Raw genomic sequence first — 13,077 nt, 5'->3', positions numbered from 1 at the left:
CAAGACCCAGTAACTGCAGGATAAAGGAGCTTAGCTCAAAAGTTTAGGCAAGTGGAGTGTCCCTGTAGGACCTTAGGAACAAATGGGGAGGAGCTGAGTGGGAGCTGGAACATCGCAGAGTAGAAGCCATTTAGACCTTAACTTCTCGTTCTGCATCCAGGGTCCCTCCGACTTGTTCCTGCAGCAAGGCATAGGCTCGCTGCAATGCCTGGTACTCCATGGTCAGCTGCCGGAACCTCAGCTCGGTCTCTTCCTTGGCCATACCCTAGGGATGTACATGGATACCACATAGGCACCACATGTGAGAAGAGAGACATAGCATTAACCTGGGCCCCACACAGTAGCACCCCCAAACAGCCAGACTCCACTCTTCTCAGTGAGGTATAACGAATAACCTAAGAAATATACCAGGAGGACTCTGCAGCCTGTGGGGGCTGGGGAGGGGGACTTGGGATCCTGAGCTACTGAGAAGGAGGTTTTCCTGGGAGGTAACCCTGGGTCCTGGAGAGGTAGGGCATGGTGTAGCTGAATTAGCCATGATGAAGGTTGGTAGATGTTGCCTCCCACACCCAGTTCAGCCTCAGGCCTTTGGTGGCCTCCACCCGAGGCAGTCACCTAGGAAATTAAGCTGAAAGACCTTCAGCAGACTACCAGCTTATCTCTGAAAGAAGTTCCCCTAGAAGTTCAGCTGAGATACAACTAGGCCCCCCGACAACGCCTATTGCCTGAGGACATCCACAGAGCCATTGGTGATCTTCCCTCGTGACTCCCTCCTAACTCTTCCCTGATTTCTCAATGCTTAGGCAGAACCCCGTTCATGAAACTGCGGGACAGTTTCAGGTAGCCAGTGACCAGGGCTTCTGTTGGAACTCCTATCTGCCCTGACTCAGAGGAATCTTTGTGATAGAGGAGCCCCCCCCCCCCCAGTTCTGCTGGTGGAAATGTGTCATGAGTAGTACACAGGGCTCTGTGAGGGCCGCAGTCTCGGGCAGTGCAGCTCCCCCCACAGACCTGTCCAAGATTGTTTATTTCAGGCTCACATCGGCAGAATCAACCCTGGATGTGTGCTTCTAGCTGCGCTGGCACATACTGCCATTGCTAGAGAGCAGATGCAAGTGGGTCTGATGTCACCGTGGAGTCCTGCTGTCCCTCAGTTTGGAGAGAAGGCCATATCTATCTGAATTCATCTTTTCTCCCTGTCCACTAGTTCCCCCAAGGCTGATGGTAGCAGAAGTGCTATGATAGCCTAGATTTCTAAGCAAGTCCAAAATCTTTGGGCCATCCTCCTGCATCTCAGGGCCTGGTCAAGACTGTGAACCACCACTTCCTGTCCACAGGGGCTGGAGCAGTCCCTACAAAGACAAATCTTCATTTTCATGCCTGGGAGCTGAGGGGGTTGCTGGACTTGACTTGGCCACCATTCTGGCGGAAAGGCTAGCCAGAGAGGACACTTGACTGTTTTAATATGCTTAAGGCTCCTCTCAATACACTGACACTCTGATGGGCCCTGAAATCATGCTGGCCTCCTGATTGGATGTTTGGAAATTTCTGGGAAGCCTTTGAAGGGACTGGTGAGCCCTCCACACCCCTCATAAGAGGTTCAAGCTCCATAGAGAGAACAAACAAGACTAGACATTACAACCAGGAGTTGTCCTCAGGAGCCACACACCCAAGCAAAGGAAGTGGTGTTTGTTACTGTGCAGATGGGAGGACTGCCAGGGGGGGGGTCAGAAGACTCAAAGGGAGCAGGGTTCACATGAGACCTCCACCCTATCTCTTGCCCCACCTAACTCTGTGCTTCGCCGACCCCTAAGGACTGACTAGCCAAAGAACTCTATGGGATACTCAGTTTACCTCCTCTAGGTCATCTTCGGGGGTGCATGGGGTCTGATCCGTCCTGTCAGTTTGATAGGAAATGGAAGATCCATCAGACTCCAGGGAAGCTTCTTCATCATATCCAAAGAAGGTTTCCACGACAACCGGCTTCTGACCCAAACGCAATGCATTAGTGCAAGCCCAGCTGGGCATGGCTGGCAACCCTAAGGCCTCCTTCTGCTCCTCTTTCTGTTGCCCAGGTGTGCACTCACATCTGAGAAGATGTCCCCCCACCACTGGGCAGCTCCAGTGCAATTCACCCCCTACTCCGTTTGCTGCTATTCTTCAAGAAGGACTGGAAGCCGGGTGGTGGTGGCGCATGACTTTAATCCCTGCACTTGGGAGGCAGAGGCAGGTGGATTTCTGAGTTCAAGGCCATCCTGATCTATACAGTGAGTTCCAGGACAGTTAGGGCTACACAGAGAAGCCCTATCTTGAAAACAAAAAAACAAAACAAAAACAACAAAAAAGAAGGACTGAGGCAGGTCTTATACAGGCCCAGATAGAGGTCCAGGCCTTACTTGGTTATCATGGAAGGAGGATGGAGAAGTGGTCCATAGTCCCTGGATAAGTGGTTCCTGGACCTGACCCTCATGCCTGCTGAATGCACAGAGGGTAGACAATGAGCTCCAGTCTGCTGTGCATTCACCCTGCTACCACACATCTCTGTTGACAGATTGGACTAGGAACCAGGCAAAACTGGGTCCTCTGCTGGCTAGTTGGAGAAGCTCTTCCTTCAAAGCCCTAAGCTTTGTCCACAAGGTTTTAGGAGCATTACAAAGTCCAGAAGACCCCATCTTTTTTCAGCCGCATTCAGGGTTCCTTCCTTCTTCAACTGATTCTGCACTGATTGGCCACTGTCACTGTGGGTCTGTCTGTTGGTCCTTCTTCCAGAACCTTTCAGAAAGGCCTGAACCTGGGACCAAAGCCCACTTTTCTAGCCCCTTTCCTCATGTCCCTTCCTGGGTGACACACACCTTCTTCCCATGTGGTAGCTGTGCTGCCTGCTTTTCCCCTGTAGCTGACTGCTTTCTTGCCTTTCTGGTTGAATGACTATCAAACACTTGCTTAGCAGAGTTCTTATTTTCAGAACACTTTCCCTAAGCCCCAGCCTTTTCCCAGTCCCTCTGAGGCAGGCATTTTCCTGTACCCAAGTCTTTCCCAAGCTTTCCTGTAGAAATGTGCAGAGACCAGGCAAGTGAAATAAACACAAACTTGAGGCAATTTTATCTCAGCCCCTCTGGTCTCTGATAACTGAACTGAAATCACACTGGTAACCTGCTCTGTCACATTGGAGGTAACCCTCACACATTCCACCTTCACTCCCTGCTGCCCCACTTGCTGGGACTGCAAGAGTGTCCACGCTGAAGCCCCACTAGCTCTTCGTGTTCCCACTTTTCATTAGCAGGTTCCCATCACACCCTGGTGCCTGCTGCCTGGTGCCTGCTGCCTGGCCCCCGGCTGATCCTCCAGGCCTTTTGACTCTGACCTACCTTCTGACCTGGACCTGACCTTCATGCCTCTCAAACACTGAGAATGGGGTGGGGTTGTCTTGGTGGAATAGGTCCCAGGTGTGTCCAATGCCTTGACTGTTGAGCTGAACAGATCACAGTCTGTACAATGCTGGCTGTACAGACCACAGGGGTACACGCTGACCACTGACCTTAGGAACTCACTAAAGATCAACTGAGGCAAACAGCATCACTGCCTGTCTTCCCAAGTGTGAGGCCACCCTCTACTCCCAAGTTAAGAGCCCGAGTTTCTTTCTCACATTTTACCAGAATCAGCAGCATTTCTGACACTGAACCTAACACCACCTTGGGGTTTGAGCAGGGCCTCTGTGTAACCTACTGAGTCTGTCAGTGCAGTCTACGGATGAGGAGAGGGATTGGGAAGGAGATGGAAGAGGATAGAGGGTTAATATGATCAAAATACATTGTCTGAACTTCTCAGACAAATGAGTGAAATTATAAAATGATTGAAAATTATAAAAATAGTCGCAAACAAAACAGAACAAAACCCACGAAAAATATTTCCAACCACTTGAATTTGATGCTCCCAACTACAGCTCCATAGCCCGAAGATAAACAGTCCTTCTTGCCTGGGTAATGCTGGCCTGATCTTGGTTGACAAAATGTAAAAGGATAAACAGAGGATTTGTTTAGTCTTATGTGGGTTACTTCAGAGTGACACTTTTTGTTTTGTTTTGTTTTGGTTTTGGTTTTCGAGACAGGTGCAGCCCTGGCTGTCCTGGAACTCACTCTGTAGACCAGGCTGGCCTCAAACTCAGAAATCCGCTTACCTCTGCCTCCCAAGTGCTGGGAATAAAGGCGTGCACCACCACTGCCCGAATGAGAGTGACACTTTCTAATAAAATTTTCTTTCCATGTGCAAAGGAAGAGATTCACTCCTCTTACATGGTCTTTAGAAACTTGTGTTTAAGCCCGAGCCCTCCACTTCTTTTACCTTGGGGAGTTTCGCCATTTTCTTTCTTTGTTTCCGATACCTCAACAGCTTATCACGCTCCTGCAAAAGCCAGGTGGAGAGGTCTGTTTAAGCAGCTGAGCAGGTGTCTGGGCAGAGCCCAGGTTTTAGGCTTGCACCACATCGTGTAGACGGTAGTGGGCTGGGCCATGATGGCCTGTTAAGGAGATCATGCACACTAGCAAATCGTTTGTGGACCCTGGGCTTGTGGAAAACTGGACATTCAGGGAGGACAGGTGGTCCAGGCCCCTTCTGCTCCGTGAGAAGTGGTCTTTGCTCATGGAGAGGTTAGTTCCTGAGACACTGCCTGCTTCACTATTGGGACGCTGCTCTGTGCCTTCATGTTTTTTCTGTCACTAGCAAGGGGAAGCAGCTATGTCAATATAGCCTGTTCCTGCCAATTGGGAGAAACTAGTTGGGGTGGAAAAGACGGCCTCTCGGATCTGGCCTTTCAGGAGTAAACAGAAAAACCACTGGAGCTGGTGTTGTGATGCCTGGGGTAGTTGTTCCAGTCTGACTAGGCACCACTGCAAGCTTGGCCAGGGAGTACTGTGAGAAGTCTCACCCAAGACGGCTACAGCTGCTTCTGTCTAGACAATAAGGGGCCAAGGCACAGAATGGGTCTGTGTGGCTACACTGGGCAAGGGGAGCATGCAGCAAGCAAGGCAGTGCCAGACAGTGCTTACCAACACACTCTTCACATAGCCTGCTGTCTCCAGGGTCTAGGGGGAGAAAACACCACGTCACACCATGGACAATGCAGAAGCCAGAGAGTTCAGAGAAGCCCCAGAATCTCTGAACTCTAAGCTCAAAGTTGAATGGCTGGTAGAGGCCTAAGGCCCATGCATTCACTCCCCAGAGGGAGGTTTGGACCCTAACACTCCTTCCTTTCTTCTGGGGAGGGGGGCCTGGAACCTTCCAGAGTACCAGGGGTCTTTGTTCACAGTGGGTGTCCTGTTACTCCCACAGAGCAAGAGAAAGAGGCCTTTCAGAAACTGCCATCAATCAGGAATTCAACTGTTTGCCATTTCTCTCGTCAAACATCATTGATTGAGTGAGAAAAGGAGGTCCAGGGACCTCCATCATGGACAGTGAGGGCCACCTCTGTGAGATCACCATCGTCTGAGGAGTTGGGAGAGGGATCTTCCTGTGTAGTTTAATAGAGGGCAGGTTTGGTCATTACAAGACAGGCCAGAGACAGAAGTCTTTGTTACTGCCCTGCTGCTGTCTTCCAAAGGACACAAGGTGACCAGAGGCACCTCTTTTTGAAACAGCCTTGTCATGAACTCAACCAGGATTCCAACAGGAAGAAGGTTCTCCAAGGCAGGGTTTTATGAAGCATGATGTATCAACCCATGCTGGGATGTGGGGGCTGGCACAAGGACAGAGAAATGGAAACACAGACATGGTAGCCCCCCAAAGGTTTTCAGGTCTCTATCCACCAAACCTGCGAATGGAACCTGCTTTCAAAATTAAGGTCTTTGGGAGGTGTATCTAAGTAAAATGCTGTGATGAGACCATACTAGATTAGGATGGACCCTAAGCCCAGTGGCAATGTTCCCTACAAGAAACGCAAGAGGAGATATTCCAACAGAAGAGAAGGAAACCATGGTGGTATTGAGAGGAAAGATATGCCCACTGCAGGGAGTCCACCAAGGGCTGTCCAGGGGAAGGAAAGGTCCCTGCCAGAGTATGTGGATGGATTGCAGGTACCCACTCCTTGATTTTGAACTTGTGTCCTTGGCATCCAAAACTTAGAGAACACAGTACGTTCTTAAGTTATCTGGCTATGGTGGTTTGTTACCAACATGGGCAGTGATTGCTGTCCTTGGGCTCTGAGATCCACAGTGTTAGGAGACTCAGGGGGCAGGGAGCCATTTAGAGAAGGTCACTTCAAATAGCAACTGTGATTGGGGTAGCTGAGGAGACCCCACAAATGCATCCCTGCTCTCCCTTGCCCCCATTTCTACCATAGAGAGCTGAGGCAGGGAACACAGCAGTAGAGAGTAAAAGGCATGCAGCAGACTGGGGGCTGTGACAACCGAGGGCATGTGGTGGCTAGAGTGGGATGAAGACAGAAGGCATGGACGCAGAGGATGTGCAGTGAGCAGGGGTACTGCTCTAGAGGGACACAGGGAGTCAGGAGTGGGCAGTTCCAGTGGGTGCACAGGAGAGCAGAGGGCGTGGCTCCAGAGGGCACAGGGCAGCATGGGCATGGCTCTGGCGGGACACAGGGCAGCAGGGATGTGTAGCACACTCACCTTAGAAAGCTCATCAATGAGGTTCTGCTGCTCCACGATCTGGAGCTTTAGGAAGTCGATTTCTCTCTCATCTTGACTTTGATCAAGGTCATTTAAGGAGCTGGGTCTCCGGATGATCCCTGCTCTCTGCCTCTGAAACAACAAGCGTAGTTGGAACAGTGACTGACCTGTATGGTTTGAGAACTGGGGGGCCTCCCTACCAGCCTGAATGACAGTTCAGGTTTCTTTGGTATGGGCAAAGATTGTTTGGCTTGGGCTTGGAAAAACCTGCTGCAGAGCCCAGGGGAAACCAAAGCCTGTACCTGGATCATACATCAAGCCCCAGGCAGCTTCTCAGAGAGTCCAGACATACCACCTGTCTAACTTGCCTCATGGCCTCTGGGACTTTCAGCGCAAGAAGGAACGGGTGGATAGCACTAACCACTCTGCTGTCTGGTTTAGTGGCAGAGGCAAGAGTGGAGTTTACCCTGACACCTGGCTTGTTGCCTCACACCAGGCCTGAAAACTCTGTTCTTCTATAGAAATTTCAGGGCTATAAGCTTGTTTGCCTGAGCCTTGGGCATTAGAGGAGATGAGATGCTGCCTAGCTCTATGCAGGTGGCTGTTTCTGCAGACCTAGCACATGCTTACCATTTCTATGTTCTCCTGAGTGACAAATTTCAACTTGCTCTCTATGCGCCGCAGAGTGTGAGACAAGTCTTCATTTTTCCGAGTAAGGCGCTTGTTCTTATCCAGCAACGGCTTGTACTGACTTTCAGCTTCTCTCAGCCGCTTTAGCTGAAACAATATTGATTCCATAATGTGAGCTTTTAAGTGACACAGAACTGACAGGTCTTTGTACAAAGCATACTGGCCAATCAGAGCACTGTGACTGGGGGGCGGAGAGGCTGAAGACCCCCAATATGCAGGTGCTTGAGTACCTTGGGTAAAGTGACATGGTATTTGCATGGAACTGCCACATTCCTGGTGTGCTGTACATTGTAGGGTTGTTTATAATAATTTGTTCACGGAGTAAATATAGTTAGTTGATGGAAGATATTGTTTAGGAAACAAACTCACACACATACACACACACACACACACACACAGAGAGAGAGAGAGAGAGAGAGAGAGAGAGAGAGAGAGAGAGAGAGAGAGAAAGAGAGGGAGAGAGACTGACTTATTAAGCAGGATGGATGCAATTTTCAAAAAGTATTTTTGACCCATGGCTGGACTCATGGTTGCATACAAAACCTTATCTTGACAGGTATAGAACCTATCAATATATAACTGTACATGCAGAATATGTAGGTGACAGATTTATAGATACAGAATCGGTAGGTACAGAATCTGTAGATGTGAGGCCCACAGAGTCAGAACCTATAGGTGCAGAATTTGTAGGTATGGCATGTAAAATGGAAAGTTTGGCTCAAGCTGCAGGTAGAGTCCCAGCAGGTAACTGCCCTCTGCCCATTTGATACCTAGGTGAGCCAGAGGTATCTACGGGGATGTATCTCAGCTTATCTGCAGATGGACAGAGAGGTGAAGGCCAGCAGGGCCGGGCCAATGCTCTGCTTACTAAAAAGTAAAAGGGGGTGTGATATGGCTTGCCATCTGTTTTTGTTAGTAAAGCTTTATTGTAGCATGACAAGAAGGCTGTCCCTTGATACCACCATTCCTCATGTTCACAAGGAATTCAGATATGGACACTCCCACCTCTCCCCAGGCTGCAGTACTAACCTATGGAACACAAAGCCTCCTTACCAACCACTTACCAGCTCATTCCTTTCTTCAGACAGCAAGGCGTTGCGGTCTTCTAGCTTACGGATGATGGCACTTAACTCTGCGATTTTAAGTTGGAAGCGCCTGGCATCCTTTTCGTCCAACTGCTGTTCCTAAAACAAAAATCAACTGCAAATAACTGTTTCTAGATGCAAACCTTTGCAAACCCCAACCCAACTGGAGACCAACACACTTCTGCCTTGTGATTGCCTTTGCTTCCCAATGGCTGCTGGCGGGGCCCTCCTGGTAGAGGGACCTGGCCTGGAGCTCTCATGCACTGCACACAGCAAGATGGGAAAGCAAAGATGTCCGCAATATGCAAATGTGGCGGGTGAGGGTGTGCAAGTGTGGGAGCCCGAGTGTGGGTGAGGACCAGCTCCATGCTTCCTCTCGGCCGCTGCCCAGCTGTGCCTTCCAGACGGACCTGCCCTGCCAAGCAGCCACTCGCAAAAGATGAGCACAAGGAAAAGCCATCCCTTATAGACTTCCTAATGCTGCTCCTTCAAATTGAGTTTCTAAAACTCGCTTTTGGAACTACAGGAATGTTAAAAAAAATTAATGAAAACTTTCTAATGCATATTTGGCATCTGGAGTTAATGCAGTGGTCTGTCCAGAACATAGGCAGGCAGGAGGTTGGTTCGAACTCAGTTAAGCCATTTGTAATATGCTCGTAAGTGATATTCTCCAAAGTCAATGGCCAAGGCTGGATCAGCTCAAACTTTTGTCCCTGAATCAAAGAAAAAGATGTCCAGGAAGGTACCGGACATGGGTCAAATTCCTCATTCAACGGGTGCAGGAGAGGCTGGGGACCAAAGACTTAGAGGGGTGACACTGAGGGTCTCCCAGGGTACTGCAGACCACCACAGAGAATCTGAATGAGGAGTGGTGATAAGATGAATGTGGCCACAGCTGTGCAGTCGCTGGCTACCCCCACAAGGTCAGCCTGAGGAGCAGAAAGTGTCACGGTCATAGGAAAAGCAGGTGGGCAGTGACTGGTGATGCTAAGGCTAGCAATGGCCATAAGAGGGGCCAAGCCAGAGACATGGCTGAAGGAGAGTTGGAGCCCGTGCACAGGAGAATGGAAGGGAAGGGAAGGGAAGGGAAGCAGCTCATGCTTGGAGTGGTCCTCCCCACCAACCAAGGGCAGGGCATGACTGGCAAGTGACCTTTAGCAACCTGGAACCACGAAGCAACAAGATGATTGCTTCTGCTGGGCGGAAATGAAGGACAGTGTAGCAGCCCTCTTGGCCAGAGCCAAGTAAGCAAGAGCTGGCTATACAGAGTCTGGGACAGGAGGGTCTGGCTGCATATAAGTTCTGGACTCCCCGTGGTGCTGCTGCATTGGGTTATACAGCTACATGGCTCTACGTGTCTGGGACTCGAGACTGGCTGAGACGAGACCTGGGGTTGCTTACAGGGCTTCCTGAGTGGTCTGAGGCGTCTCCTGCACCGCTTGCATAAGGAAGTTCCCGTCTGGGGCTGCCTGGGTGCCGCTCAGCCTCTTTGGCCTGGGAAAGCTGCTCATCTAGAGCCTCTTTCTGGAGCTGCAGTCTCTGGGCATGCCCGGCTTGAACCCCTAACTCTCTTTCCAGCACGAAGACTGCTCTGTCTTTAAATCTTATCTCCTCCATCTACAAGGAGAACAGAACACAATCACACGTGCAGGCAGGGTACAGATCTGCAGTTACCATAGAAACAGGCATAGTGGCATTCAGAGAAAAAGTCCCTGTGATGGTAGCCCCACCAGCGAGCATCTTGGGCTCTGGGACCAGAAGCAAAAGCAGACATTCTGGATGAGAGGTGGGTACCCATGCTGCGCAAAACCCAGCCCTGGATCACCCAAATCCAACTGGCTCACCCCGGGTCCCAGTGAAAGGTCCCTTCCAGAGACCTCAGGTAATGTGCGTCCCTACACTGCCAGCCAGGGTGGCCCAGCAAGAAACCCCCATCCCTTGCTATACACATTGTCCATGGCATTGGACATCACTGGACAGGTCTGAAAGACCTTCAGATCTTGCTTCCTGCAGTACAATGGGCAAAGCAGAGAATCATCCTGACCTATCAACACCTGCCACTAAGAGTATGGTGGACAAGATTCTTTTTTAGAAAAAGTAGGAGGTGGACTTGACTCTAAAGAATAACCGAAAGCTGAACACAGCACAGCCATGCATTTCCAGGCCACACGTGCTTCCTGTGAATCTTGCTGCAGGGTAAGGCGTTCAGGGTAGGGATAGAGGCAGCTGGACAAGCAGAAGGCAACATCCACCATATCTAGCCTGCCACAGCCTCTGGACATTGTTGGGCTAGTGGTGGGCTTCCCACCTTCCCCAAAAGGCAGTGTGATTTGTGCATGTCCTAATTATGGCACCAAGAAACCCTTTTAGACACAAATGCTACCTGTATCCTGGGTCTTTTACTGGAGCTGCCCAAGCAGGTATGTGCTCTGCCTGAGGCTGACCCCACAGGGGAGGGACCTAGGAGCCTTAAGTTACATAACCACCACTAGGTTTAGAATAGGGCATCTTTGAGGGGAACAGCTCAATTCAAAACAGATTTCCAAAGAAGCAGTCTTTGCTTGGTGTTTAATAAGCCAGCCATTCGTTGGAGTTGGCTGGAAGCTCAGACGGATATCTAATTAACCCAGACCACACAGTCCAGGCAAGCCATGGGCAGAACAAGATAAAAGAAACCCTTACTGGCTCAGTTCCTGTTCAGTGGTGCACGCTGTGGTGCTGAAAGGACAACACAGTTGATCAGAGAAGCAGAACGGCCGGGCTGGTGAAAATAAACCCGTATGAAAGCGGCTAGGTTCTGAGGCTAGGTTCTCACTCAGTCATTCATTGCTATCTGCCTCTGGAAACCTGAACAGGAGAGCCTCTGTGTGGAAACATGAGGTAGCTGCCAGAGTGGCTGGCTGCCTGAGCATCTGGTTTGAGTGGAGGCAGCCCTATCTTTGAGGTCATTAGGCCCCGGATACCCATGTAGGGTTGGTGATGGGGTCTTCTCACTCAGCTGAACCTGGGCTTCTGTCTCCTAACCATGCTAAGATAGACCTGCAGATTTTCATGGGAGGAGAGCATCTATCTGAAATATGCCAGACCCAGCCCAGATCGGGATGTTCTGCCTCACTGGACGGCCCCTTGCTCATTCCAGGCACTACTGTACATATTCACAGAGAGTGAGGTGGCCCAGGACACCATAGCAGACAGCACAGGGTTCTTGCCCATGTGTATACTGGTGCCCACAAACATTACTCCCTTTCTGTGAGTGAGTTCCAACCAAGTGTGCTTGTGTCACCACAGGCTAGAGATTGGAGCTCCTAGGCCAGTGCTTCTTTGTCCTCCCCTCCTGCCATTTAGCTTTAGAGTCTGGAGGGAAGGCTCCCTTCTTTTATGTTCACATTACCTCCCCACATCTGGCAAGCAGCACTCCTGTGAGTCTGGGCTGAGGGCTTCCAGTGCGTGTTCCCTATCATTGAACCCTGGGGAGTCCCACTAAACCTGGAGGGGCAGGTCCTCTATGCTTCCATGTCTCCTACATGTTGGTGGCAGCTTTCAGATACCACATGCCACCACATGGTCCTCTCCAGTACCCATGTGCTCTGCAGCAGAATCAGTGTAGACACATGAAGCCATGTGTCCTGGCTCATGCATTGGGAACACCCTTCCCAGATTGAGATTCAGAATCATGCTGGAGCCTGCTTGCTGGTTACCACACAGATTCCTCCTGCTTTTTGCCACTCCTTTGCCCCTGCCCCTAATTCTCAGTTATCTACATTGTCTGGAAACCACAGAGAGGAGGTTCCTGGTATGTCTTCAGGAAGGGTGTTCGGGGTGTGCATTATATAAGCAGACATCACATGGACTGCAGAACAAGACAGCATGGTGTCTGACGACAGCACGGGAGTGTTTGTGTGACTGCAGGGTAGGTAAAAGATTTTTAAGCAGGACACAAACTGTACATGAAAAGAACAGATGGATTGCATCCCCTTTATGTTAGGAGCAAAGCGCATCCAGAAACGTTGCTGGTGTATCTGGAGCAGCCACACTGAAGACACTGGTGTGCTAGCCAGAACACGGAGAGAAGTTACCGAAATCAGGAAAAAGACATTCTCCAGTTTCAAAGAGCCAATGTGTGTGAACAGGAGCTTTACAGAAGATAGTGTGTCCATGGCTGCAAGGACGATGAGATTGTTCTCTCTACTGTGACCCCGCTGCAGTGCTGGCTGTGGCCACAATGTGGCAAAAATGGGGCCCTGCTCTCTAGAGGGTGGGTAGAAAGTGGGTTCACCCGAGTTGGTCAACTGAGTGCTCTGGGCTTGGTTCTGGCTTTCATATGGCCAGCAGTTTCTTTGGCCTCACAGATGACAGGAGAAGCGAGTACATGAGGCCACTCAAGGACATGATGGGGATGTTTGCAACAGCCCAAACCCAAAACAGCTTGAACTCCTTCCAAGAAGAATGGATCACACACTGCCAGATCCCCAGGATCCCACGCTAGTGTGGTCCCCAGGAAGTGGAGACCAGCAAGAGTATGTGAGAAGGTGTCTCTGGTACTTGGTCTCTTAAGTAAATGGTGGCTACACTCAGACACAAACTGCAGTCACTGCCCTGTTACCTAGATTTGTGGCTTTCCTGCGTAACAGTTATCCCTCAGTCTAAACAAGATAGATGGAAAAAAAATAAGTATATGTGCC

The 13,077-nt window shown here is 50.3% G+C and overlaps 1 protein-coding gene across 3 annotated transcripts in view; it reads right to left on the bottom strand.

Annotated features, from left to right (window-relative positions):
• Jakmip3 (Janus kinase and microtubule interacting protein 3) overlaps positions 1-13,077 on the bottom strand; it is a 114,628-nt gene that overhangs the window by 35,046 nt on the left and 66,505 nt on the right. The window contains exons 4-11 of one of the 3 annotated variants that reach the window (XM_031388674.1): positions 9,797-10,012; positions 8,375-8,494; positions 7,251-7,397; positions 6,621-6,752; positions 5,046-5,081; positions 4,342-4,401; positions 1,855-1,983; positions 137-265 (exon numbers count right to left, since the gene is read on the bottom strand). In XM_031388674.1, coding sequence (XP_031244534.1) covers positions 137-265; positions 1,855-1,983; positions 4,342-4,401; positions 5,046-5,081; positions 6,621-6,752; positions 7,251-7,397; positions 8,375-8,494; positions 9,797-10,012 — 969 coding nt within the window. The remainder of the gene's footprint in view (positions 1-136; positions 266-1,854; positions 1,984-4,341; positions 4,402-5,045; positions 5,082-6,620; positions 6,753-7,250; positions 7,398-8,374; positions 8,495-9,796; positions 10,013-13,077) is intronic. The other 2 variants (XM_031388675.1, XM_031388676.1) reach the window with 2 other exon arrangements.

The sequence above is a fragment of the Mastomys coucha genome, unplaced genomic scaffold (genome assembly GCF_008632895.1).
Source record: "Mastomys coucha isolate ucsf_1 unplaced genomic scaffold, UCSF_Mcou_1 pScaffold21, whole genome shotgun sequence".
Classification (NCBI taxonomy): domain Eukaryota; kingdom Metazoa; phylum Chordata; class Mammalia; order Rodentia; family Muridae; genus Mastomys; species Mastomys coucha.
The sequence above is the reverse complement of the archived record's forward strand: the minus strand, read 5'-3'. Positions and strand labels throughout refer to the sequence as shown.